At 44.5% G+C, this 26,993-nt stretch overlaps 2 protein-coding genes across 6 annotated transcripts in view; one reads left to right on the top strand and one right to left on the bottom strand.

Moving 5' to 3' along the window:
- LOC120053895 (copine-2-like) overlaps positions 1–4,473 on the top strand; it is a 48,881-nt gene extending 44,408 nt beyond the window's left edge. Inside the window, exons 15-16 of the mRNA XM_039001188.1 lie at positions 1,707–1,943; positions 3,973–4,473. Coding sequence (XP_038857116.1) covers positions 1,707–1,943; positions 3,973–4,080 — 345 coding nt within the window. The 3' untranslated portion in view covers positions 4,081–4,473. The remainder of the gene's footprint in view (positions 1–1,706; positions 1,944–3,972) is intronic.
- A 284-nt stretch (positions 4,474–4,757) lies between these two features.
- LOC120053892 (PSME3-interacting protein-like) lies at positions 4,758–26,682 on the bottom strand. Of its 5 annotated transcripts, none has more exons than XM_039001180.1 (9): positions 26,610–26,682; positions 25,483–25,530; positions 25,176–25,309; positions 21,404–21,502; positions 11,942–12,063; positions 8,351–8,484; positions 5,781–5,854; positions 5,488–5,643; positions 4,758–5,184 (listed from the first exon to the last, which is right to left on the bottom strand). In XM_039001180.1, the coding sequence occupies exons 3-9, from the start codon at positions 25,300–25,302 to the stop codon at positions 5,180–5,182; spliced, it is 717 nt and encodes a 238-aa protein (XP_038857108.1). In that variant the 5' UTR covers positions 25,303–25,309; positions 25,483–25,530; positions 26,610–26,682; the 3' UTR covers positions 4,758–5,179. The 5 variants fall into 5 exon arrangements, with proteins under 5 accessions (XP_038857108.1, XP_038857110.1, XP_038857109.1 ...); XM_039001182.1 differs by having other exon boundaries at positions 4,758–5,168; positions 26,610–26,681; XM_039001181.1 differs by lacking the exon at positions 26,610–26,682 and adding an exon at positions 25,951–26,593.
- Between the last annotated feature and the right edge of the window lie 311 nt (positions 26,683–26,993).

Genomic DNA, 26,993 nt, shown 5'->3' with positions numbered 1-26,993 from the left:
GTTCCACATGTAATGGATACTCCCCAACCCTGTTTGTGCATGTTTAGTGCGATTGAGAGTGAATGTGTGCGTTTGCATGTGTGAGCACACATGCATGTGCTTCTGTATGAACTTAGTGTGTGTGTGCTTCTGTGTGTATTTTATGTGTGTGTGTTTGCGATGTGAAAATAAGTCAGCCCCCCTTCTCTTCTTAGCTCAGTGCCCTTGATAAGTGTGAGGATGGTGGGGAGCTGTGACACATTGGCCCGCAGGGCTTGACGTCACAGCATCACATCAACCATGCCAGCCATGCCAGAAGGCCAGGAGAGTTAATCATGGCCTCCGAATGTGTGTATTCCACACTTAAAGCACTTATTACCAAGCAGTAATAGAGCTTTTTTTCACCCAGAGGGACATGTTTGTGTGGTCTGTTACACTGACAAATGAATTTGCATGGCCAAAGATGGACAAAAAAACAGCGTATTTTATGAACATAGGTCTAGCCCTCCCATTTGGATGATTACCAGGACTGGAAGGGAGGGGATTTGATGTCAGTCAGATTGCTTTGTTTCCTTTCGAGAACAGAGTGTGTTGGAAGAAAGAGAGAGGCACCATTTGGGGAGGGGGGGTAAAATTGTGTTTATTTTAGTCTTTGTTATGCAAGGCATGTTTGAAGTACTCTACATAGACACAAGTTCTCTGTGTGAATATGGAACGTGGGAACTGCTGAGGGTCTATGTGTCAGTGGCTGTGTTCAGAGAGTCAGCTCGAGACCCTCTCATCCTGTACAAGTGCTGCTCTCTCCAGCCCTCATGTTTTGGACCTGGCCATAATAAACCCACAGAACTGAATGAAGCTCAACAGACCATAGCTTTACACTGACTCACACCGTTGACCATCACACATAGACATGATTTTACTGCTTGTGTTCTGCGTACCAGAGTATGATTAAGAAATCTGTGGATCCCTTAAGACCAGTACAGCCTTTGACATTTGTGCGTATGGGACTGAGTCTTTCTTGGGCTCCAGTCAGTTAATTCTCCAGGTCATGTGTGAGATCGTTCAGTGTGAATATGCTGCTGTCTGCTCGCTAACCAGCCTTACAGCTGGAGGAAGATTTCATTATGATGCAACACTGAGCAAATGTAAATCTCCATTCTAAATATGACTATCAGCAAACTGCAGCAGAAAGAACAGGAAATCCTTCTCCCCCCACCCTCCTCTTTTGCAGGAGTGGAATGGGATAGTATTGAAGCTCCTTCTTTCTCCTTCTCATCTTCACTCTCCACATGTACAACAATATCTCCGCAATGTAATGCAATCATCACTAATCTGATTGTGCTGTTCTAGGGTGTTTGGAGTTAATGTGCATAAAAAGCAATTAAAGAAATGTGTGTCTACTGAGCACTGTGTAAGTTCACAATGAGGACACAGCTTGGACATTAATTGCATTCATTTTAACTTATTCCAGTGACACCTCCGAGGTGTGGTGGTAGCCATCATACCTACACAGTAATCCACGTGTCTAAACCGAACAGTTGAATACATTGTGGCTAAACGTCATTTCTGTTTGAACAATTTGTCCAGTCTTTTCTGCTCTGTCCCAACATGATTATATTCCCTTCAAGTCTTCTTCACATCATCCCCAAAGCTTAATCCCCGTTCTCTCTCCCCTGCCGCCCCCCCGCCCCCTCTCTCTCTTCTTCTCATTCTTTCTCCCCCTGCAGCAATACTTCACTCTGCTGATCATCACAGATGGGGTGATCAGTGACATGGATGAGACCCGCCACGCCATTGTTCAGGCAGCCAAACTCCCCATGTCAATCATCATTATTGGAGTGGGCAATGCAGACTTTGCTGCCATGGAGTTCCTGGATGGGGACAGCAGCGTGTTACGCTCCTACACAGGAGAGGAGGCAGTCAGAGACATCGTGCAGTTTGTTCCCTTCAGGGACTTCCGAAATGTGAGTGTCTCATATGTTTAATACACTTAGGGGGAAACAAAAGTGGTTTAAAAATGTGTCTTGTTTTTATTCCCCTGTAGTCTAAAACACATTGTGGTTGACTGTTTAACGTTATGTCAACCTATTTAGTCAGCCACCAATTGTGCAAGTTCTCCCACTTAAAAAGATGAGAGAGGCCTGTAATTTTCATCATAGGTACACTTCAACTATGACAGACAAAATGAGAAAAAAAAATCCAGAAAATCACATTGTAGGATTTTTTATGAATTTATTTGCAAATTATGGTGGAAAATAAGTATTTGGTCACCTACAAACAAGCAAGATTTCTGGCTCTCACAGACCTGTAACTTCTTCTTTAAGAGGCTCCTCTGTCCTCCACTCGTTACCTGTATTAATGGCACCTGTTTGAACTTGTTATCAGTATAAAAGACACCTGTCCACAACCTCAAACAGTCACACTCCAAACTCCACTATGGCCAAGACCAAAGAGCTGTCAAAGGACACCAGAAACAAAATTGTAGACCTGCACCAGGCTGGGAAGACTGAATCTGCAATAGGTAAGCAGCTTCGTTTGAAGAAATCAACTGTGGGAGCAATTATTAGGAAATGGAAGACATACAAGACCACTGATAATCTCCCTCGATCTGGGGCTCCACGCAAGATCTCACCCCGTGGGGTCAAAATGATCACAAGAACGGTGAGCAAAACTCCCAGAACCACACGGGGGGACCTAGTGAATGACCTGCAGAGAGCTGGGGCCAAAGTAACAAAGCCTACCATCAGTAACACACTGCGCCGCCAGGGACTCAAATCCTGCAGTGCCAGACGTGTCCCCCTGCTTAAGCCAGTACATGTCCAGGCCCGTCTGAAGTTTGCTAGAGAGCATTTGGATGATCCAGAAGAAGATTGGGAGAATGTCATATGGTCAGATGAAACCAAAATAGAACTTTTTGGTAAAAACTCAACTCGTCGTGTTTGGAGGACAAAGAATGCTGAGTTGCATCCAAAGAACACCATACCTACTGTGAAGCATGGGGGTGGAAACATCATGCTTTGGGGCTGTTTTTCTGCAAAGGGACCAGGACGACTGATCCGTGTAAAGGACAGAATGAATGGGGCCATGTATCGTTAGACTTTGAGTGAAAACCTCCTTCCATCAGCAAGGGCATTGAAGATGAAACATGGCTGGGTCTTTCAGCATGACAATGATCCCAAACACACCGCCCGGGCAACGAAGGAGTGGCTTCGTAAGAAGCATTTCAAGGTCTTGGAGTGGCCTAGCCAGTCTCCAGATCTCAACCCCATAGAAAATCTTTGGAGGGAGTTGAAAGTCCGTGTTGCCCAGCAACAGCCCCAAAACATCACTGCTCTAGAGATCTGCATGGAGGAATGGGCCAAAATACCAGCAACAGTGTGAAAACCTTGTGAAGACTTACAGAAAACGTTTGACCTCTGTCATTGCCAACAAAGGGTATATAACAAAGTATTGAGAGAAACTTTTGTTATTGACCAAATACTTATTTTCCACCATAATTTGCAAATAAATTCATAAAAAATCCTACAATGTGATTCTCTGGAATTTTTTTTCTCATTTTGTCTGTCATAGTTGAAGTGTACCTATGATGAAAATTACAGGCCTCTCTCATCTTTTTAAGTGGGAGAACTTGCACAATTGGTGGCTGACTAAATACTTTTTTGCCCCACTGTATAACGACAGGTTGTTGTTGCTGGACAAAATAGAGATGACACATCCTGATATGGATTGACTTTGTGAGTGTAAAGAGCCTTGGGAGTGGGTGATCTGTAGGCCATGTGACTTCCTCAACAGTAGGAGAGAGCACATCCTAGCTTCAGTCCATCTGCTGAAAATGAGAAAAATGTTCCATTCAGAGTATGGAGAGATGGAGTGCCATATCTTACTTCTAAACCATTAACTGGATGAAAGTTGATTCTAATGCATTCTTATTGTAGAGGCACTGATATTTAGAGAGTTCAATGTGACTTTTACTTTTCTGTCTTGTTCTCACAGGCTCCGAAGGAAACTTTAGCCAAATCAGTATTGGCTGAGCTGCCGCAACAGGTCACACAGTACTTCAAACAGAGGAACCTGTCGCCTAGCAACACAGCATCGGAGTGAAATCCCAAGGCCTTGGTTCATCATCATGCATGTTGCAAATGTCTATTCACTGTTTACAAGAAAAACACAATGAAAAAGTGCATGAAAAGGTTTTTTAATATGTATTCATCTGATTTTTTAACATCTTATCTGAAAGCAAGACTTTGTGGAAGAGAAATACAGTAAAATACTTTGCAGTCCCCTGAAGGAAAAATGAGAAATGCGTATACTTTACCCTGAATGTAAATTTATACAATGTTCTGTTTTCAAAAGAAAATGTTTATGAAAAGTTTTTATGTACCTTTTATGCAGTGAATTGTAATTTGTTGTACTTGTACTGTACCTTGAAGGCGTTATTGATTTTATAATGTTCACCATGTATTTGTTACCACTCAGGTCAATAAACATACAGAAATGTCACTGTGCTGTGTGCTTAACTGAAACATAAGGTCGAGGCAACACAAGGAATTAATTCTGCTTGAAAATTTTAAAAAGCAAGCGGAAATTTTAGAAAGTTAGTTTGAAACAATCAGTACAACCTTATCCTGGATATGCCTGGTTAAATCAACTTTTCACTTTATCCAATTGAGAAGATTTTCTTAAGATGTGTATGCAGTACCAACAAGGCTTCCTACAAAGAGCACCCTGAGAAACGTATTCCTACATTCTATTCTTATTGGTTAAAGAATGCACGTGAATGAGTACAAACAGAAATCACTTCCATTTTATTCAAACTGTATTTCATTCCATTTATCATTCATTCATTATTCAACTCTTCACACCAAATACACAAAGAGAAAACGCTTTACTTTCTTCTCCCCAAGCCTCAACCCTCCAATGATCAAACACACATTTCAATGGAGAGAAGTCCATTAAAATCCAGAATTATTTGCACTGATGCATCAAAAAGAAACAAAAAGAAAAGGAAAAATATTTCCACATACATTGCATCTGAGACTGCCCACAAAGCTCAGGCTTGCTTTCTTGATGTTTTCTAAGGTTTGGTATGAATGTGATGTGGCAGTCATGTCCTTGATCCCAAGCTGTCAGTCACTGTTCCCTTGGCCAATAGCACAGGTGCAGCCGCAGGGGGATGTCATCAGGTTAGGCTGCCAGGGATTTAAACTGTGTGAGATGTCATATTGGGAGGAAGGGGGGGGGGGTGTCATATTTGGATGCACAACATCAAAACCACAATGACATTGAAGTTCATTTAAGGGGTTTTAATTATTTAGTGATTATGAAGAAAGTAAATCACAACGATGCAGCTTTGGGCTGGAAAACACTTGATAAAAACGCTGCAAAATGACAGAGCAACAGTAAGTCATATAGCTGTGAAAGCAATGGGAGTAGAAGTGTTGGCAGACTGTGTGAATGTGTGTGTCTATCTGCAGACTCTCTCTTTATAGATGCTCCTGTCCACACTACCTTCGCTGTCGCTACTGGACTCAGAGTCACTGCTGCCGGAGTAGGCTCCCAGGCCCGGCAGGATGCCCACACACACGGCGGCCGATGGCAGGTGGAGGATGCCTGTCGTCTTTACTGTGGAGGTCTGCTCACCCGCATCTCCGCCCGCCTCCTGCTCTGAGAGCACAACACACTGTCAGTCACACTTACTGATATCAGTGAACACATAATGTTTGAGACATAAGTCTTTGTGTTATTACTGCATTAAGTTGTGACATTATGAGTAGCCGTGATATGAGACGCTTCCAGCCCACCTGTCTGGCCCCCAATCCATGCTGCAGACTCCTCAACCTTCTGTTTCTTGCTATTGTCTGAGGACTGTGAGGAGCTGCAGGAGAGAGAAAGGTAAGACAAGGCACAGAAACCTACAGATCAATTCACTGTTCTCCATACTGAAAGCCATAGCCTACTCTACCACTCCCCATAATTGTGACCTCCTCTAACACAGGTATTCCCAAACTGGGGTACGCGCAATTCCGTCTGGGGTACACAATTATTATTATTATTTTTTTTTAAATAAATTTATATTTTCTAACGGGGCTACACATTTGGGTGAGTTTCCCCCCCCCCCTCGCCTGAGCAGCCTCATTTCACTGCCAAAAATAAAATTAAACCATCTAGTGTTCAGCGAAATAAAAATGTCAAATACAGGTAGCCTAGTCAAATAATTAACCGTTACTCTCGTGGGAACTCCACGACCGGTCCATATGTAGCCAAACGTAGCTGCTGCTCATTCCGTTTGCTCAAAAAATTGATAAATGGTTAAAAAAAAAGTAAGGCCCGCGTCCATAGACACATACCAGCTCTACTGGGGCGGCAGGTAGCCTAGTGGTTAGAGTGTTGGACTTATAACCGAAAGGTTGCAAGATCGAGTCCCCGAGCTGACAAGGTAAAATTCTGTCGTTCTGCCCCTGAACAAGGCAGTTAACCCACTGTTCCTAGGCCGTCATTGAAAATGTTGTTCTGCTTCCACGAGTACATCCAATGCTAGCATCAGTAATTCTACATTTGTTGTTAGCCCAGCTAGCATGGACACTGACAGTTATGACAGGGACTCATATCACGGCTACTCATAATGTCACAACTTAATGCAGGAGAGGCACAAATATGATGAGAAATACATTGATTTGGGGTTCACTTATATTGGGAGCAGTGCCTTTCCTCAGCCACGGTGTGTTATATGTGCAAAAGTACTATCTCACAACTCAATGAAACCTTCACTCTTGCACAGACATTTAGAAACAAAACATGCCAATTTGAAAAATAAGACGATTTTTGAGTAGTAAGACATGAATAAAAGCAACAGATACCATTAATAAGAAGGGGCTAGAAGAGTCTTATATGGTGAGCTACCGAGTGGCTAGGACAGGCAAGCCCCATACTATTGTGGAGGACTTAATTCTTCCTGCTGCCGCAGATATGGCTAGGACAATGCTGGGGGTAAAGGCCCAAAAAACTATACAGACAATGCCTTCATCAAACAACACCGTTTCACGATGCATCAGTGACATGGCAGGAGATGTTTTGAAACAAGTACTGCTTTGCATACAAGCCAGTGAATTCTATGTATTACAGCTGGATGAGTCAACAAACGTGACGGGCCTGGAACAGCTTCTGGTATATGTTCATTACATTTATGGGGGGTATATTAAGAAAGACATCCTCTTCTGCAAACCACTGGAAACCTGGACAATAGGAGAGGATATTTTTTAAGTACTGGACAGCTTTGTGACATCAAATGGACTTTTGTGGTCAAGATGTGTTGGTATCTGTACTGATGGCGCAAAAGCCATGACAGGGAGACATAGTGGAGTGGTAACGCGCGTGCAAGCAGTAGCTCCCGACGCCACTTGGGTACACTGCAGCATCCACCGAGAGGCTCTTGCTGCCAAAGGAATGCCTGACAGCTTGAAAGACGTTTAGAACACTACAATGAAAATGGTTAACTTTGTTAAAGCAAGGCCCCTGAACTCTCGTGTATTTTCTGCACTATGCAATGATATGGGCAGCGACCATGTAACACTTTTACAACATACAGAAGTGCGCTGGTTATCAAGGGGCCTTGATAGTATTGACACATTTTTTTCAATTGAGAGACAAGCTTAAAAGTTCTTTACTGAGCATTACTTTCTGACCATGATGACGAGTTTCTCACATGACTGGCCTATCTGGGTGATGTTTTTTCTCACCTGAATGATCTGAATCTAGAATTACAGGGACTCTCCGCAACTATATTCAATGTGCGGGACAAAATTGAGGCTATGATTAAGAAGTTGGGGCTCTTCTCTGTCTGCATTAACAAGGACAACACACGTCTTTCCATCATTGTATGATTTTTTTGTGTGCAAATGAACTCAAGCTTACGGACAATGTCAAATGTGATATAGCGAAGCACCCGAGTGAGTTGGGTGCGCAATTACTTTCCCGAAACAGATGACACAAACACCTGGATTCGGTATCCCTTTCATGCCCTGCCTCCAGTCCACTTACCGATATCTGAACAAGAGAGCCTCATCGAAATTGCAACAAGCGGTTCTGCAAAAAATTTAATTTAAATCAGATGCCACTGCCAGATGTCTGGATAGGGCTGCGCTTAGAGTATCCTGCCTTGGCAAATCGCGCTGTTAAGACACTGATACCGTTTGCAACCACATACCTACGTAATAGTGGATTCTCGGCCCTTTACTAGCATGAAAACTAAATACAGGCATAGACTGTGTGTGGAAAATGATTGAAGACTGCGACTCCAATACAACTCAATACTGCAGAGTTATGTGCATCCTTTCAAGCACACCCTTCTCATTAACCTGGCCCCTGGCCTCACCTGCGTCGCTTGACTGCCCCGGCCAACAGATGGGCCTGGGACAGGTGACTGGTCTTGACCTCAGCTGGTCTAGGTCCCACTCTCCTCTCTGGCTCCTTCCGACTCTCACTGGATGCCAGCTTTTTCAGAGCACTGTGAGATCCTGGAGTTAAGGAGGAAATGGAGAACACACAGACGTGCAGATCCTAGATGTGACAAACTGCTGATAGGAGTGATGGGGACACCAGTTGACTCACAATTAAGTCACATCTCACTTGACTCAAGCAGGATATTGCCCACTGGGCTGGCACTGACTGTCAGAATGGAATTTCCAATAGGTTTGGGTGAGTGAGTACAGGAAAACAAAATGGTACACAGAGCTCTCGCCACAGTCCAGGTGTGTCCTCATAAACCCAGCCTGTTCTTTCCACTTACTAGTCTATGGGCCTCAATCACTGCCCTAGAAAAGTGACACACTTTGGAGCTAAGAAAAACCTGTGACACTGGTGGGAAAACTATCTTAGGACAAATGACTATATTACGAAAGAGGGCTTGATGGAGGTTCTCAGCGGTAAGCGCTTCAACTGTCTCCCATCAGCGTACAAGCCAGCCCTCTGTAGGATTTGGTTGCCACGACAACACATCCTCCTCCATCTGCAGACAAACCTGATTGTCAGTGGAAAGAGAGAGGTAACATGTATTTTCTTGCTTACATGATAGCATAATGTTCTGATCATGCCCCCTGCATCATGTTACATGACAGCCTGAACGAGACAAATGAAGGCTATCGAGTCATTGACATTATTAGCTATGGCTGAATTTAGAATGAATCACCACAGGACCACAGCTCAGAGCAGTGCTAAATATCTGTGACATGAGAGTGGCTTTGCATACATTAACATACATTCATATCAGTTAAGTGGACATGCAAAGCATACAGCACACTTTAGAATAGATGCATTAAAATCACTACAAATCAGGAGAAAAGACCATACTTTGCTTAACAAAATGACATGCTACCAGTGTCCTTCCTGAGGAACAAACCAACAAAAATCAAGTTGCAAAGCTACTTCAACAAGAAACAGTGTCAACTTAGTGACTAATCATCTCCTCGCTGTGAGGAGATCATGATCATATGCCAAATCAAGTTCTCACTAGTCACTACCTGTCTGTCACTGTCTATGCAGGCATCTTTAAACAATAATCTTACCCATACTGTATATTGTTTGATCTAATGGTTTCTCATCATGTAGAATGTGGTTCTCTGTGTTTCAGTGTTTGAGGTGTGCTGTAAGTCATGTTTGAGAACATGAGCACTAACAAGGTGGAAGAACACCCATTCTGACCTGAAGCCTGTAGACTGACACACTCCTCCTGACTATCAACTTAACTAAGGTGAAAGTGGGAGTAGAGGGGTAGGACAAGCCTAAATCTACTGCTAGAGAGCAAAAAGCTCAACACCAAAAACCTGTGGCTGAGATAAAGAAACACATGGAGAGAGTATAAGAGTAGCTGGATCACACATACAGTACATTCGGACAGTATTCAGACCCCCTTGACTTTTTCCACATTTTGTTAAGTTACAGCCTTATTCTAAAATTGATTAAATAAAAAATGTTGCTCATCAATCTACACACAATACCCCATAATTACAAAGCAAAAACAAGTTTTCAAATGTAGTTTAAAAAAAACAGAAATACCTTGACATAAGTATGTGATCTGTGAGCTGCTCTGACAGCTGGTGCTTAAAGCTAGTGAGGGAGGTAAGAGTCTCCAGCTTCAGAGATTTTTGCAGTTCGTTCCAGTCATTGGCAGCAAGGAACTGGAAGGAGAGGCGCCCAAAGGAGGAATTGGCTTTGGGGGTGACCAGTGAGATATACCTGCTGGAGCGTGTGCTATGGGTGGGTGGTGCTATGGTGACCAATGAGCTGAGATAAGGCGGGGCTTTACCTGTCAGAGACTTGTAGATGACCTGGAGCCAGTGGGTTTGGCGACGAGTATGAAGCGATGGCCAGCCAACGAGAGCGTACAGGTCGCAGTGGTGGGTAATATATGGGGCTTTGGTGACAAAACGGATGGCACTGTGACAAACTGCATCCAATTCTTAAATTGAAGAAGTTTGTAAACACCAAGATTTTTCCTACAATTGGCCGCCTGGCCAAACTGAGCAATCGGTGGAGAAGGGCCTTGGTCAGGGAGGTGACCAAGAACCCGATGGTCAATCTTCCAGAAGGACAACCATCTCTGCAGCACTCCACTAATCAGGCCTTTATGGTAGTGGCCAGACGGAAGCCTCTCCTCAGTAAAAGGCACCACAACCCGCTTGTAGTTCGCCTAAAGACTTTCAGACCATGAGAAACAAGATTCTTTGGTCTGATGAAACCAAGACTGAACTCTTTGGCCTGAATGCCAAGTGTCAGGTCTGGAGGAAACCAGGCACCATCCCTACGGTGAAGCGTGGTGGTGGCAGCATCATGCTGTGGAGATGTTTTTCAGCAGCAGGGACTGGGAGACTAGTCAAATCAAGTCAGGATAGAATCAGGAAAGTTAAACGAAGCAAAGTACAGAGAGATCCTTGATGAAGTCCTAAGTGCTCTGGAGCAGGTTCTCAGACTGGGATGAAGGTTCACCTTCCAACAGGACAACGACCCAAAGCACTCAGCCAAGAAAATGCAGGAGTGGCTTCGGGACAAGTCTCTGAATGTCCTTGAGTGACCCAGCCAGAGCCCGGACTTGAACCGGAGTGAACATCTCTGGAAAGACCTGAAAATAGTTGTGCTTCCTGACAGAGCTTGAGAAGATCTGCAGAGAAGAATGTGAGAAACTCCCCAAATACAGGTGCCAAGCTTGTAGCGTCATACCAAACACGACTCGAGGCTGTAATCACAGCCAAAGGTGCTTCAACAAAGTAAAGTGTCTAAATACTTACGGAAATGTGATATTTCAGTTGTTTTTCTTTTATAAATTTGCTGACATTTCTAAAAAATATTTTTTTCTTCGTCATTATGGGGTATTGTGTGTAGATTGAGGAGAAAAAAACGATCAAATTTAGAATAAGGCTTTAACATAACAAAATGTAGAAAAAGTCAAGGGGTCTGAATACTTTCTGAATGCATTGTAGATCCATTATTTGTGTGACTCAGGGTCAATCTGACGCTGCAAGGCCAATGCAGACATTTACGGTGATATGGCCTCTGCAGAAGTCAGGGCATTCATACTTCTTGCGCTTCATGGGCCAGCGCAGAGCTGTTGTGAAAGAAGTTGTCAAGGAAGTGAGTTTGAGTTCATACATGACCTCCCGCACTCACCTACAGTCAACCAATCATGTCAATGCAGAGCTATACAGTGCCCTTCGCATTGTTACAAATGCAATACGGAGCTTGATTTGGACCCTGCATGCCTCCAGAGGGTCCGCAATTGCATCACACCCTCCATACAAAGCCTCCGACTACATTTACGGATCAAGAATGAATTGGCTTTTAATATTGCCATATTGACAGAAATGTTCTTCCAATAAATGACATGAAAATGGATACACTGTTTTTGCTCTGTGTGTGTGTGATAAAGAATTACAGTGATGGAGTGAGTATACAGCTGAAACTGAAAGGATATTCTGTACTCTTTTAGCTCATGCTGCTCCTCATCTCTGCGTTGTTTCTCCACCAGGCTCTGTTGCCTGGAGACCTCATCCAAGAAGTGAGACTCGTCCTCATCCAGGCCTTTGACCATGTTCTCTGTTGGTGAAAAGACATTTCTATGGAAAAAATATCTAAGCACTATAGTACCAATACAACAATACTCTGATCATTTCAACTTAAGTCAAGTGGAGTTGGAGAAGGGTTATGCCATATGAAAATACAAAACAAAGCTCTTTCTAGTTTCCTGAAATGGCCTTACTAAAGAGCATATAACTTTACAACACACATTCGGCCACAAGGGTAACTACTAATAGTAGGCTGGTCACCAGGGAAACTGAAAAGCAGGGACGCTGCTATGCCAGGAAGCAGGCTTGAGTCATTTCCAAGACTAGATAATATTCTCCTCTTCTGATGTATTACATAGTTCCATCTGTTCACATAAACAGGTTCATAATATAAAAATGTGCACATATACACACAACCAGAGCATGAAATACTTTGTCCTTAACGGGTCCAGACTCTGACCCGTGTTCAAAATTCCTCAAATGTTAATTTAGAAGCGGCGCCCCACTACTGCTAAATAGTTTCCACCACTCCAATAAATTTTTATTATATATACAGTACCAGTCAAAAGTTGACACACCTACTCATTCAAGGGTTTTTCTTTAGCAGCAGACTGGGGTGACTGGAGTCTTTGACAATTTTATGGGCTTTCCTCTGACACTGTCTGGTACAGAGGTCCTGGGTGGCAGGAATCTTGGCCCCAGTGATGTACTGGGCCATTCGCACTACCCTCTGTAGTGCATTGCGGTCAGAGACCGAGCAGTTGCCATACCAGGCAGCGATGCAACCAGTCAGGATGCCCTCGATGGTGCAGCTGTAGAACGTTTTGAGGATCTGAGGACCCATGCCAAATATTTTCAGTCTCCTGAGGGGGAATAGATTTTGTCGTGCTCTCTTCACGACTGTCTCGGTGTGCTTGGACCATGTTAGTTTGTTGGTGATGTGGACACCAAGGAACTTGAAGCTCTTAACCTGCTCCACTGCAGCCCCATCGATGAGAATGGGGGTGTGCTTGGTCCTCTTTTTCCTGTAGTCCACAATCCTCTCCTTTGTCTTGATCACGTTGAGGGAGATGTTGTCCTGGGACCACACGACCAGGTCTCTGACCTCCTCCCTATAGGCTGTCTCGTCATTGATCAGGCCAACCACTGTGTGTCATCGGCAAATTTACCTGGCCGTGCAGTCATGAGTGAACAGGGAGTACAGGAGGGGACTGAGCATGGGCCCCATGAGGATCAGCATGGTGGATGTGTTGTTACCTACCCTTACCACCTGGGGGCAGCTCGTCAGAGAGTCCAGGATCCAGTTGCAGAGGGAGGTGTTTAGTCCCAGGGTCCTTAGCTTAGTGATGAGCTTTGAGGGCACTATGGTGTTGAACGCTGAGGTGTAGTCAATGGACAGCATTCTCACATAGATGTTCCTTTTGTCCAGGTGAGAAAGGGCAGTGTGGAGTGCAATAGAGATTGCATCATCTGTGGATCTGTTGGTGCGGTATGCAAATTGGAGAGGGTCTAGGGTTTCTGGGATGATGGTGTCAAAGCACTTCATGGCTACAGACGTGAGTGCTACGGCTCAGTAGTCATTTAGGCAGGTTACCTAAAGGGACTATGCTGGTCTGCTTGAAACATGTTGGTATTACAGACTCAGTCAGGAATAGGTTGAAAATGTCAGTGAAGACACTTGCCAGTTGGTCAGCGCATGCTCGGAGTATACGTCCTGGTAATCCGTCTGGCCCTGCGGCCTTGTGAATGTTGACCTGTTTAAAGGTCTTACTCACATCGGCTACGGAGAGCGTGATCACACAGTCATCCGGAACAGCTGATGCTCTCATGCATGTTTCAGTGTTACTTGCCTCGAAGCGAGCACAGAAGTAATTTAGCTCGTCTGGTAGGCTTGTGTCACTGGGCAGCTCGTGGCTGTGCTTCCCTTTGTAGTCTGTAATAGTTTGCAAGCCCTGCCACATCCGATGAGCTTCGGAGCTGGTGTAGTACGATTCAATCTTAGTCCTGTTTGATGGTTCGTTGGAAGGCATAGCGGGATTTCTTATAAGCTTCCGAGTCCTGCTCCTTGAAAGTGGCAGCTCTACCCTTTAGCTCTGTGCGGATGCTGCCTGTAATCCATGGCTTCTGGTTGGGGTATGTACTGTTGGATTCTGGATTAAACTTGGAACATTGTTATACTCAGAAGTATAGGAACATTAGTTACAAAAGAGACATGAGGGGTGCCATAATGAAGATGGAGAGGGGCCGAGTGCAGGGAACACGATCGCATGTGGCAGTACTGGTAAGGGGAGAGACCGTTGAAGGCTCATATCACTTAGCTCCCTGCCTAGGAATAATGATGCAATGTTTAGCGATAAGGAGGAGACTCCACCCAAAGTGGGGTATGAATACTACCACGGGGGAAGCCATGTCTGTGTCTGAATTACAGCTGTATCGACCCTTTGGGAAGACTTAAACTTCTCTAGTGTCCGTGAGTTATTTACTCTGAAAATTAGAACCTAACAGTACGTACGGTCACTGTGAGGACAACGTCATCGAGGCACTTATTGATGAAGCCAGTGACTGATGCGGTGTACTCCTCAATGCCATCGGAAGAATCCCGGAACATAATCCAGTCTGTGCTAGCAAAACAGTCCTGTAGCTTAGCATCTGCTTCATCTGACCACTTTCTTATTGACCGAGTCACTGGTGCGTCCTGCTTGAAATTTTGCTTGTAAGCAGGAATCAGGAGGATAGAATTATGGTCAGATTTGCAAAATGGAGGGTGAGGGAGAGCTTTGTATGCGTCTCTGTGTGTGGAGTAAAGGTGGCCTAGAGTTTTTTTCCCCACTGGTTGCACATTTAACATGCTGGTAGAAATGAGCTAAAACTTAATTAAGTTTCCCTGCATTAAAGTCCCCGGCCACTAGGAGTGCCACCTCTGGATGAGCGTTTTCCTGTTTGCTTATGGCTGTATACAGCTCATTGAGTGCGGTCTTAGTGCCAGCATCGGTTTGTGGTGGTTAATAGACAGCTACGAAGAATATAGATGAAAACTCTCTTGGTAAATAGTGTGGTCTACAGCTTATCATGAGATACTCTACCTCAGGCGAGCAAAACTTTGAGAATTCCTTAGATTTCGTGCACCAGCTGTTGTTTACAAATATACATAGATCTTCACCCCTTGTCTTACCAGAGGCCGCTGTTCTATCCTGCCAAAAAAGCATAAAACCCGCCATCTGCATGTTATTCATGTCGTCGTTCAGCCGCTGAGATATTACAGTTTGTAGTGTCCCGTTTGTAGGATATACTTGATCGTAGTTTGTCTATTTTATTTCCATTGATTGTACGTTGGCTAATAGGACCGATGGTAGAGGCAGATTACACGCTCAACGTCGGATCCTTACAAGGCACCCAGACCTTCGTCCCCGATATCGCCGTCTCTTTCTTCTGCGAATGACGGGGATGAGGGCATTATTGGGCGACTGAAGTAAATCCTTCCCGTTCGACTCGTTAAAAAAAAGTAATCCTCCAGTACGGGGTGAATAATTGCTGTCCTGATATCTAAAAGCTCTTTTCAGTTATAAGACACGTGGCAGAAACATTATGTACAAAATATGTTACAAATGTGACGTTTTCATCTTTTGAGCTTCTAGTCATGAAATCTATGCAGCCTACTCAATCACTTTTTATAGCTACTGTTTACAGGCCTCCTGGGCCATATACAGCGTTCCTCACTGAGTTCCCTGAATTCCTATTGGACCTTGTAGTCATAGCAGAAAATATTCTAATTTTTGGTGATTTTAATATTCACATGGAAAAGTCCACATGGACAAGTCCACATCATCGACTCAGTGGGTTTTGTCCAACATGTCTCTGGACCTACTCACTGTCACAATCATACTCTGGACCTAGTTTTGTCCCATGGAATAAATGTTGTGGATCTTAATGTTTTTCCTCATAATCCTGGACTATCGGACCACCATTTTATTACGTTTGCAATCGCAACAAATAATCTGCTCAGACCCCAACCAAGGAGCATCAAAAGTCGTGCTATAAATTCTCAGACAACCCAAAGATTCCTAGATGCCCTTCCAGACTCCCTCTGCCAACCCAAGGACGCCAGAGGACAAAAATTAGTTAACCACCTAACTGAGGAACTCAATTTAACCTTGCGCAATACCCTAGATGCAGTTGCACCCCTAAAAACATTTGTCATAAGAAACTAGCTCCCTGGTATACAGAAAATACCCGAGCTCTGAAGCAAGCTTCCAGAAAGTTGGAACGGAAATGGCGCCACACCAAACTAAGTCTTCTGACTAGCTTGGAAAGACAGTACCGTGCAGTATCGAAGAGCCCTCACTGCTGCTCGATCATCCTATTTTTCCAACTTAATTGAGGAAAATAAGAACAATGACATTTATTTTTGATACTGTCGCAAAGCTAACTAAAAAGCAGCATTCCCCAAGAGAGGATGGCTTTCACTTCAGCAGTAATAAATTCACGAACTTCTTTGAGGAAAAGATCATGATCATTAGAAAGCAAATTACAGACTCTTCTTTAAATCTGCGTATTCCTCCAAAGCTCAGTTGTCCTGAGTCTGCACAACTCTGCCAGGACCTAGGATCAAGGGAGACACTCAAGTGTTTTAGTACTATATCTCTTGACACAATGATGAAAATAATCATGGCCTCTAAACCTTCAAGCTGCATACTGGACCCTATTCCAACTAAACTACTGAAAGAGCTGCTTCCTGTGCTTGGCCCTCCTATGTTGAACATAATAAATCCTCCTTATCCACCGGATGTGTACCAAAGTCACTAAAAGTGGCAGTAATAAAACCTCTCTTGAAAAAGCCAAACCTTGACCCAGAAAATATAAAAAACTATATCAGCCTATATCGAATCTTCCATTCCTCTCAAATTTTAGAAAAAGCTGTTGCACAGCAACTCACTGCCTTCCTGAAGACAAACAATGTATACGAAATGCTTCAGTCTGGTTTTAGACCCCATCATAGCACTGAGACTGCACTTGTGAAGGTGGTAAATTACCTTTTAATGGCGTCAGACCGAGGCTCTGCATCTGTCCTCGTGCTCCTAGACCTTAGTGCTGCTTTTGATACCATCGATCACCACATTCTTTTGGAGAGATTGGAAACCCAAATTCTGGCCTGGTTTAGATCTTATCTGTCGGAAAGATATCAGTTTGTCTCTGTGAATAGTTTGTCCTCTGACAAATCAACTGTAAATTTCAGTGTTCCTCAAGGTTCCGTTTTAGGACCACTATTGTTTTCACGATATATTTTACCTCTTGGGGATGTCATTCGAAAACATAATGTTAACTTTCACTGCTATGCGGATGACACACAGCTGTACATTTCAATGAAACATGGTGAAGCCCCAAAATTGCCCTCGCTAGAAGCCTGTGTTTCAGACATAAGGAAGTGGATGGCTGCAAACTTTCTACTTTTAAACTCGGACAAAACAGAGATGCTTGTTCTAGGTCCCAAGAAACAAAGAGATCTTCTGCTGAATCTTACAATTAATCTTGATGGTTGTACAGTCGTCTCAAATAAAACTGTGAAGGACCTCGGCGTCACTCTGGACCCTGATCTCTCTTTTGACGAACATATCAAGACTGTTTCAAGGATAGCCTTTTTCCATCTACGTAACATTGCAAAAATCAGAAACTTTCTGTCCATAAATTATGCAGAAAAATGTATCCATGCTTTTGTTACTTCTAGGTTAGACTACTGCAATGCTCTACTTTCCGGCCACCCGGATAAAGCACTAAATAAACTTCAGTTAGTGCTAAATACGGCTGCTAGAATCCTGACTAGAACCAACATTTTTTATCATATTACTCCAGTGCTAGCCTACCTACACTGGCTTCCTGTTAAGGCAAGGGCTGATTTCAAGGTTTTACTGCTAACCTACAAAGCATTACATGGGCTTGCTCCTACCTATCTTTCCGATTTGGTCCTGCCGTACATACCTACACGTACGCTACGGTCACAAGACACAGGCCTCCTAATTGTCCCTAGAATTTCTAAGCAAACAGCTGAAGGCAAGGCTTTCTCCTATAGAGCTCCATTTTTATGGAATGGTCTGCCTACCCATGTGAGAGACGCAGACTCGGTCTCAACCTTTACGTCTTTACTGAAGACTCATCTCTTCAGTAGGTCATATGATTGAGTGTAGTCTAGCCTAGGAGTGTGAAGGTGAACGGAAAGGCTCTGGAGCAACGAACCGCCCTTGCTGTCTCTGCCTGGCCGGTTCCCCTCTCTCCACTGGGATTCTCTGCCTCTAACCCTATTACAGGGGCTGAGTCACTGGCTTACTGATGCTCTTCCATGCCGTCCCTAGGAGGGGTGCGTCACTTGAGTGGGTTGAGTCGCTGACGTGATCTTCCTGTTTGGGTTGGCGCCCCCCCTTGGGTTGTGCCGTGGCGGAGATCTTTATGGGCTAATCTCGGCCTTGTCTCAGGATGGTAAGTTGGTGGTTGAAGATATCCCTCTAGTGGTGTGGGGGCTGTGCTTTGGCAAAGTGGGTGGGGTTATATCCTGCCTGTTTGGCCCTGTCCGGGGGTATCATCGGATGGGGCCAGTGTCTCCTGACCCCTCCTGTCTCAGCCTCCAGTATTTATGCTGCATTAGTTTATGTGTCGGGAGCTAGGGTCAGTCTGTTATATCTGGAGTACTTCTCCTGTCTTATCTGGTGTCCTGTGTGAATTTAAGTATGCTCTCTCTAATTCTCTCTTTCTTTCTCTCAGAGGACCTGAGCCCTAGGACCATGCCTCGACTACCTGGCATGATGACTCCTTGCTGTCCCCAGTCCACCTGGCCGTGCTGCTGCTCCAGTTTCAACTGTTCTGCCTGCGGCTATGGAACCCTGACCTGTTCATCGGACGTGCTACTTGTACCAGACATGCTGTTTTCAACTCTCTAGAGACAGCAGGAGCGGTTGAGATTAGAGGTCGACCGATTATGATTTTTCAACACCGATACCGATTATTGGAGGACCCAAAAAAGCCGATACCGATTAAAAAAAAAAAAAAAATTGTAATAATGACAATTACAACAATACTGAATGAACACTTATTTTAACTTAATATAATACATCAATAAAATAAATTTAGCCTCAAATAAAATGAAACATGTTCAATTTGGTTTAAATAATGCAAAAACAAAGTGTTGGAGAAGAAAGTAAAAGTGCAATGTGTGCCATGTAAGAAAGCTAACGTTTAAGTTCCTTGCTCAGAACATGAGAACATATGAAAGCTGGTGGTTCCTTTTAACATGAGTCTTCAATATTCCCAGGTAAGAAGTTTTAGGTTGTAGTTATTATAGGAATTATAGGACTATTTCTCTCTATACGATCTGTATTTCATATACCTTTGACTATTGGATGTTCTTATAGGCACTTTAGTATTGCCAGTGTAACAGTATAGCTTCCATCCCTCTCCTCGCCGCTATCTAGGCTCGAACCAGGAACACATCGACAACAGCCACCCTCGAAGCAGCATTACCCATGCAGAGCAAGGGGAACAACTACAAGTCTCAGAGCGAGTGACGTTTGAAACGCTATTAGCGCGCACCCCGCTAACTAGCTAGCTATTTCACATCGGTTACACCAGCCTAATCTAAGGGGGTTGATAGGCTGGAAGTCATACACAGTGCAATGCTTGAAGCATTGCGAAGAGCTGCTGGCAAAACGCACAAAAGTGCTGTTTGAATGAATGCTTACGAGCCTGCTGGTGCCTACCATCGCTCAGTCAGACTGCTCTATCAAATCAGACTTAATTATAACATAATAACACACAGAAATACGAGCCTTAGGTCATTAATATGGTCGAATCCGGAAACTATCATCTCGAAAACAAAACGTTTATTCTTTCAATGAAATACGGAACCATTCCGTATTTTATCTAACGGGTGGCATCCATAAGTCTAAATATTCCTGTTACATTGCACAACCTTCAATGTTATGTCATAATTACGTAAAATTCTGGCAAATTAGTTCGCAATGAGCCAGGCGGCCCAAATTGTTGCATATACTCTGACTGTGTGCAATGAACGCAAGAGAAGTGACACAATTTCACCTGGTTAATATTGCCTGCTAACCTGGATTTCTTTTAGCTAAATATGCAGGTTTAAAAATATATACTTCTGTGTATTGATTTTAAGAAAGGCATTGATGTTTATGGTTAGGTACACGTTGGAGCAACGACAGTCCTTTTTCGCGAATGCGCACTGCATCGATTATATGCAACGCAGGACACGCTAGATAAACTAGTAATATCATCAACCATGTGTAGTTATAACTAGTGATTATGATTGATTGATTGTTTTTTTATAAGATAAGTTTAATGCTAGCTAGCAACTTACCTTGGCTTCTTACTGCATTCGCGTAACAGGCAGGCTCCTCGTGAGGCAGGTGGTTAGAGCGTTGGACTAGTTAACCGTAAGGTTGCAAGATTGAATCCCTGAGCTGACAAGGTAAAAATCTGTCGTTCTGACCATGAACAAGGCAGTTAACCCAGCGTTCCTAGGCCGTCATTGAAAATAAGAATGTGTTCTTAACTGACTTGCCTAGTTTAAATAAAGGTGTAAAAAAAAAAAAAATGTTTTAAATCGGCGTCCAAAATTACCAATTCCCGATTGTTATGAAAACTTGAAATCGGCCCTTCCGATTAATCGGTCGACCTCTAGTAGAGATACTCTCAATGATCGGCTATGAAAAGCCAACTGACATTTACTCCTGAGATTCTGACATGTTGCACCCTCGACAACTACTGTGATTATTATTATTTGACCATGCTGGTCATTTATGAACATTTGAACATCTTGGCCATGTTCTGTTATAATCTGCACCCGGCACAGCCAGAAGAGGACTGGCCACCCCTCATAATCTGGTTCCTCTCTAGGTTTCTTCCTAGGTTTTGGCCTTTCTAGGGAGCTTTTCCTAGCCACCGTGCTTCTACACCTGCATTGCTTGCTGTTTGGGGTTTTAGGCTGGGTTTCTGTACAGCACTTTGAGATATCAGCTGATGTAAGAAGGGCTATATAAATAAATTTGATTTGAAATAAATGCGAAAAAACACAATAGCACAATTGGTTAGGGGATTGTAAAAAGGGCAGCCATCTCCTCCGGCACCATTAAGACATCAAAACTATGAAATAACACATATGGAATCATGTAGTAACCAAAAAAAGTGTTAAACAAATCCCTTGCCCTTATGACAGCTGTGCACACTCTTGGCATTCACTCAACCCCGCCATTCCATAGATGCGAGAAAAATGCAAGTTTAATCTGAGACAGCCAATGTGACATCCCAGAATGTGATAGGAAGGAAAGTGGAGAAGGACAAAGAAACGAGAGAGGAACCCTTACTGAATTTAAACTGCTCATCATACTCCTCCTGCTTCTTGTCCTTCTGCTCCTGTAGCCGCTCAAAGAGTGAACGCCCATTATACTCTTCCTCAGGAGCCTCTGTATCAGGGAGACATCACAAACATACAGAAACCAGAGGCATGCAGATGTTTAGAAGAGACATTTACATTTACATTTAAGTCATTTAGCAGACGCTCTTATCCAGAGCGACTTACAAATTGGTGCATTCACCTTATGACATCCAGTGGAACAGCCACTTTACAATAGTGCATCTAAATCTTTTAAGGGGGGGGGTCAGAAGGATTGCTTTATCCTATCCTAGGTATTCCTTAAAGAGGTGGGGTTTCAGGTGTCTCCGGAAGGTGGTGATTGACTCCGCTGTCCTGGCGTCGTGAGGGAGTTTGTTCCACCATTGGGGTGCCAGAGCAGCGAACAGTTTTGACTGGGCTGAGCGGGAACTGTACTTCCTCAGTGGTAGGGAGGCGAGCAGGCCAGAGGTGGATGAACGCAGTGCCCTTGTTTGGGTGTAGGGCCTGATCAGAGCCTGAAGGTACTGAGGTGCCGTTCCCCTCACAGCTCCGTAGGCAAGCACCATGGTCTTGTAGCGGATGCGAGCTTCAACTGGAAGCCAGTGGAGAGAGCGGAGGAGCGGGGTGACGTGAGAGAACTTGGGAAGGTTGAACACCAGACGGGCTGCGGCGTTCTGGATGAGTTGTAGGGGTTTAATGGCACAGGCAGGGAGCCCAGCCAACAGCGAGTTGCAGTAATCCAGACGGGAGATGACAAGTGCCTGGATTAGGACCTGCGCCGCTTCCTGTGTGAGGCAGGGTCGTACTCTGCGGATGTTGTAGAGCATGAACCTACAGGAACGGGCCACCGCCTTGATGTTAGTTGAGAACGACAGGGTGTTGTCCAGGATCACGCCAAGGTTCTTAGCGCTCTGGGAGGAGGACACAATGGAGTTGTCAACCGTGATGGCGAGATCATGGAACGGGCAGTCCTTCCCCGGGAGGAAGAGCAGCTCCGTCTTGCCGAGGTTCAGCTTGAGGTGGTGATCCGTCATCCACACTGATATGTCTGCCAGACATGCAGAGATGCGATTCGCCACCTGGTCATCAGAAGGGGGAAAGGAGAAGATTAATTGTGTGTCGTCTGCATAGCAATGATAGGAGAGACCATGTGAGGTTATGACAGAGCCAAGTGACTTGGTGTATAGCGAGAATAGGAGAGGGCCTAGAACAGAGCCCTGGGGGACACCAGTGGTGAGAGCGCGTGGTGAGGAGACAGATTCTCGCCACGCCACCTGGTAGGAGCGACCTGTCAGGTAGGACGCAATCCAAGCGTGGGCCGCGCCGGAGATGCCCAACTCGGAGAGGGTGGAGAGGAGGATCTGATGGTTCACAGTATCGAAGGCAGCCGATAGGTCTAGAAGGATGAGAGCAGAGGAGAGAGAGTTAGCTTTAGCAGTGCGGAGCGCCTCCGTGATACAGAGAAGAGCAGTCTCAGTTGAATGACTAGTCTTGAAACCTGACTGATTTGGATCAAGAAGGTCATTCTGAGAGAGATAGCAGGAGAGCTGGCCAAGGACGGCACGTTCAAGAGTTTTGGAGAGAAAAGAAAGAAGGGATACTGGTCTGTAGTTGTTGACATCGGAGGGATCGAGTGTAGGTTTTTTCAGAAGGGGTGCAACTCTCGCTCTCTTGAAGACGGAAGGGACGTAGCCAGCGGTCAAGGATGAGTTGATGAGCGAGGTGAGGTAAGGGAGAAGGTCTCCGGAAATGGTCTGGAGAAGAGAGGAGGGGATAGGGTCAAGCGGGCAGGTTGTTGGGCGGCCGGCCGTCACAAGACGCGAGATTTCATCTGGAGAGAGAGGGGAGAAAGAGGTCAGAGCACAGGGTAGGGCAGTGTGAGCAGAACCAGCGGTGTCGTTTGACTTAGCAAACGAGGATCGGATGTCGTCGACCTTCTTTTCAAAATGGTTGACGAAGTCATCTGCAGAGAGGGAGGAGGGGGGGGGGGGAGGGGGAGGAGGATTCAGGAGGGAGGAGAAGGTGGCAAAGAGCTTCCTAGGGTTAGAGGCAGATGCTTGGAATTTAGAGTGGTAGAAAGTGGCTTTAGCAGCAGAGACAGAAGAGGAAAATGTAGAGAGGAGGGAGTGAACGGATGCCAGGTCCGCAGGGAGGCGAGTTTTCCTCCATTTCCGCTCGGCTGCCCGGAGCCCTGTTCTGTGAGCTCGCAATGAGTCGTCGAGCCACGGAGCGGGAGGGGAGGACCGAGCCGGCCTGGAGGATAGGGGACATAGAGAGTCAAAGGATGCAGAAAGGGAGGAGAGGAGGGTTGAGGAGGCAGAATCAGGAGATAGGTTGGAGAAGGTTTGAGCAGAGGGAAGAGATGATAGGATGGAAGAGGAGAGAGTAGCGGGGGAGAGAGAGCGAAGGTTGGGACGGCGCGATACCATCCGAGTAGGGGCAGTGTGGGAAGTGTTGGATGAGAGCGAGAGGGAAAAGGATACAAGGTAGTGGTCGGAGACTTGGAGGGGAGTTGCAATGAGGTTAGTGGAAGAACAGCATCTAGTAAAGATGAGGTCAAGCGTATTGCCTGCCTTGTGAGTAGGGGGGGAAGGTGAGAGGGTGAGGTCAAAAGAGGAGAGGAGTGGAAAGAAGGAGGCAGAGAGGAATGAGTCAAAGGTAGACGTGGGGAGGTTAAAGTCACCCAGAACTGTGAGAGGTGAGCCGTCCTCAGGAAAGGAGCTTATCAAGGCATCAAGCTCATTGATGAACTCTCCGAGGGAACCTGGAGGGCGATAAATGATAAGGATGTTAAGCTTGAAAGGGCTGGTAACTGTGACAGCATGGAATTCAAAGGAGGCGATAGACAGATGGGTAAGGGGAGAAAGAGAGAATGACCACTTGGGGGAGATGAGGATCCCGGTGCCACCACCCCGCTGACCAGAAGCTCTCGGGGTGTGCGAGAACACGTGGGCAGACGAAGAGAGAGCAGTAGGAGTAGCAGTGTTATCTGTGGTGATCCATGTTTCCGTCAGTGCCAAGAAGTCGAGGGACTGGAGGGAAGCATAGGCTGAGATGAACTCTGCCTTGTTGGCCGCAGATCGGCAGTTCCAGAGGCTACCGGAGACCTGGAACTCCACGTGGGTCGTGCGGGCTGGGACCACCAGGTTAGGGTGGCCGCGGCCACGCGGTGTGAAGCGTTTGTATGGTCTGTGCAGAGAGGAGAGAACAGGGATAGACAGACACATAGTTGACAGGCTACAGAAGAGGCTACGCTAATGCAAAGGAGATTGGAATGACAAGTGGACTACACGTCTCGAATGTTCAGAAAGTTAAGCTTACGTTGCAAAAATCTTATTGACTAAAATGATTAAATGATACCGTACTGCTGAAGTAGGCTGGCTAGCAGTGGCTGCGTTGTTGACTTTGTTTGAAAGTGTAGCTGGCTAGGTACCCTCGGTAACTGGCCAGATAATTAGTCTAACTACACAATTGTCCTAGATACAAGGACAGCAAAGACAACTATGTAGCTAGCTAACACTAGCCAGCTAACACTACACTAATCAAATCGTTCAGTTGTAATGTAATAGTTTCTACAGTGCTGCTATTCGGTAGAAGTTGGCTAGCTAGCAGTGTTAGCAGTGTTAGCAGTATTGACTAGGTAGGGGACAAGGTAGAGACAAGTGTACAGGCATGATGTAAGATATTGCTTGTGTCTGTGTGCATTTTTTGAGGAAGAGAGGAGTTAGTGGCAGATTGCTTACCCTCTGGGTCCTCTGGCTTCCTAACTTTTTCCCATTCCTCCTGTATTTGCTTCCTCTTCTCCTCGATCACAGTCTCTGACACAAATTTCCGACTGAGGTCTACGCCCCCGGCCGCTGGCACTGCCATCTCCCTCCTTGAAAAGTAAAGGTGCATGCACAAATCTGAGCATTAACAGCAGCAAGTAGCATCCACAATAGACTAACCGAAAAACATGTTACGAATCTATACTAAGAAAGAGTTTTTATCATTGATCAAAGTTTTTTTATCCATCAAAATAGAGGTATACAGTGGAGATTGAGAACTTACTTTGTCTCAACTCACTCAAGTAGACAAGACACCAAGTCAAGAAATCATCTGTTGAATTGAAAATAACTCAGAGTAATGTGTTGAAAAATGCAAAGCATATGAATGCAAAGGAAAAGGGAGAAATGTAGGAAGTCAGATTAACAATTAGAGTATAAGAGTCAAAAAAATGCTACACACAACACTCTACATGGTTGGTTAGAGTATAAACCTTGTAAGAAATTAAGTAAAAACATTGCAGCCTGTTGACAATGGATGAGGCTATGCCTCCCTCTAGTGGTCGATTCAATAAATGTGTTTGTAGCAAGTGTAGTTAAATAGCGGTCTACTATCAAATTATATTTTAGCTAGCTTCTACCAATCATACAACATCAAACAAATTACTGAAGTATGGGTTGTTTTTATTATGGTTGATACTCATTCTATTTTTGTAACTTGCGTTTCCAAATAAGTATCTCGGTATAACATTACCTACTAAACCAGTCGTTCCCGGGGGTACTTGGCCTATCCATAGGGGTGGTACTGGAGAATACTTATGTCATGAGACCATAGGTTTACTGGTAAAATACACGGGGGGGGGTGTACTTCAGGGGTACTCCGGGCAGATCAAAATTCTGTGGGTGGTTGAGTAACCGTTAGGCCTAAATTGATACCTAATGGCTAGGTTTTCTATATCCTAACTGGTCACTCAATAGTTATTACTGGCTCAAATCAAGATAATGGATTAGCTAACCAATTGGAAACGAAACACGAAGACATTACACGTTAATGTTAGCTAACGCAGCAATCTAACGTTAACTAAAATATGGACACATTGACATACGTTTAACAAAAAAACAGCAAGAAAAAAACATTGTGTAGCTACAGAGAGCTTTATAGTAGCCAACACCAAACATACTAGCTACAGTTTAAAAACGCTGCGCCAACACCGTTAGCTAAACTAGCCAGCACGAAACACGGTGATAAATCGTGGCAATACCGCTTCTATCATGTCCAAACAAAAACTTATGAGGTTCGAAAATGATTGAAATAGTTAAACTTAACCAATGATGTTACAATGTGTCATTTCTTTTTAACGTAATAGTTAGTACAAAAACAACACCATAGCTAGCTGGCTATGTTAATTTTACCTAATCCACGGAGCCTCGTCGTGTCACAGTAAATATGCTCCGCGCATACTATAAATTTGTGAAGGACCAAGGGCGATAGTTTAAACCGATCTTCGATGGGCTGAATAATTGTAGCAATCTATGATAATACATACTTATATAGTGTCCAAAATATTGTAACTCCAACGAACCATTATTTTAACTGCAGTATGCATTTTCAGAGTAAAATAACTACCGTTATGCTGATTATACAACTGAAAGCTGTGGTTGAATGCACGCACATACTTTATTTTCATTTAGGCTACCTGTAAAACAATCTCGTTTCCACATACATATTACACATTCTAAATCATAAAACTGTAATTTACTGGTTGTAGAAGAATGCTGGATGTCATGTGTTGAATG

Source organism: Salvelinus namaycush, chromosome 9, assembly GCF_016432855.1.
Source record: "Salvelinus namaycush isolate Seneca chromosome 9, SaNama_1.0, whole genome shotgun sequence".
In the NCBI taxonomy this organism is placed as follows: domain Eukaryota; kingdom Metazoa; phylum Chordata; class Actinopteri; order Salmoniformes; family Salmonidae; genus Salvelinus; species Salvelinus namaycush.
The sequence above is the reverse complement of the archived record's forward strand: the minus strand, read 5'-3'. Positions and strand labels throughout refer to the sequence as shown.

What these genes read in the sequence shown, in the direction of transcription:
- LOC120053892 (XM_039001180.1), bottom strand. Translation starts at nt 25,302, where the DNA reads ATGGCAGTGCCAGCGGCCGGGGGCGTAGACCTCAGTCGGAAATTTGTG. An exon ending in TGATGAGCAGTTTAAATTCA is followed by an intron (nt 12,064 to 21,403) that starts GTAAGGGTTCCT and finishes TTTCACCAACAG; the next exon opens with AGAACATGGTCAAAGGCCTG. An exon ending in ATGGATTGGGGGCCAGACAG is followed by an intron (nt 5,644 to 5,780) that starts GTGGGCTGGAAG and finishes TTGTGCTCTCAG; the next exon opens with AGCAGGAGGCGGGCGGAGAT.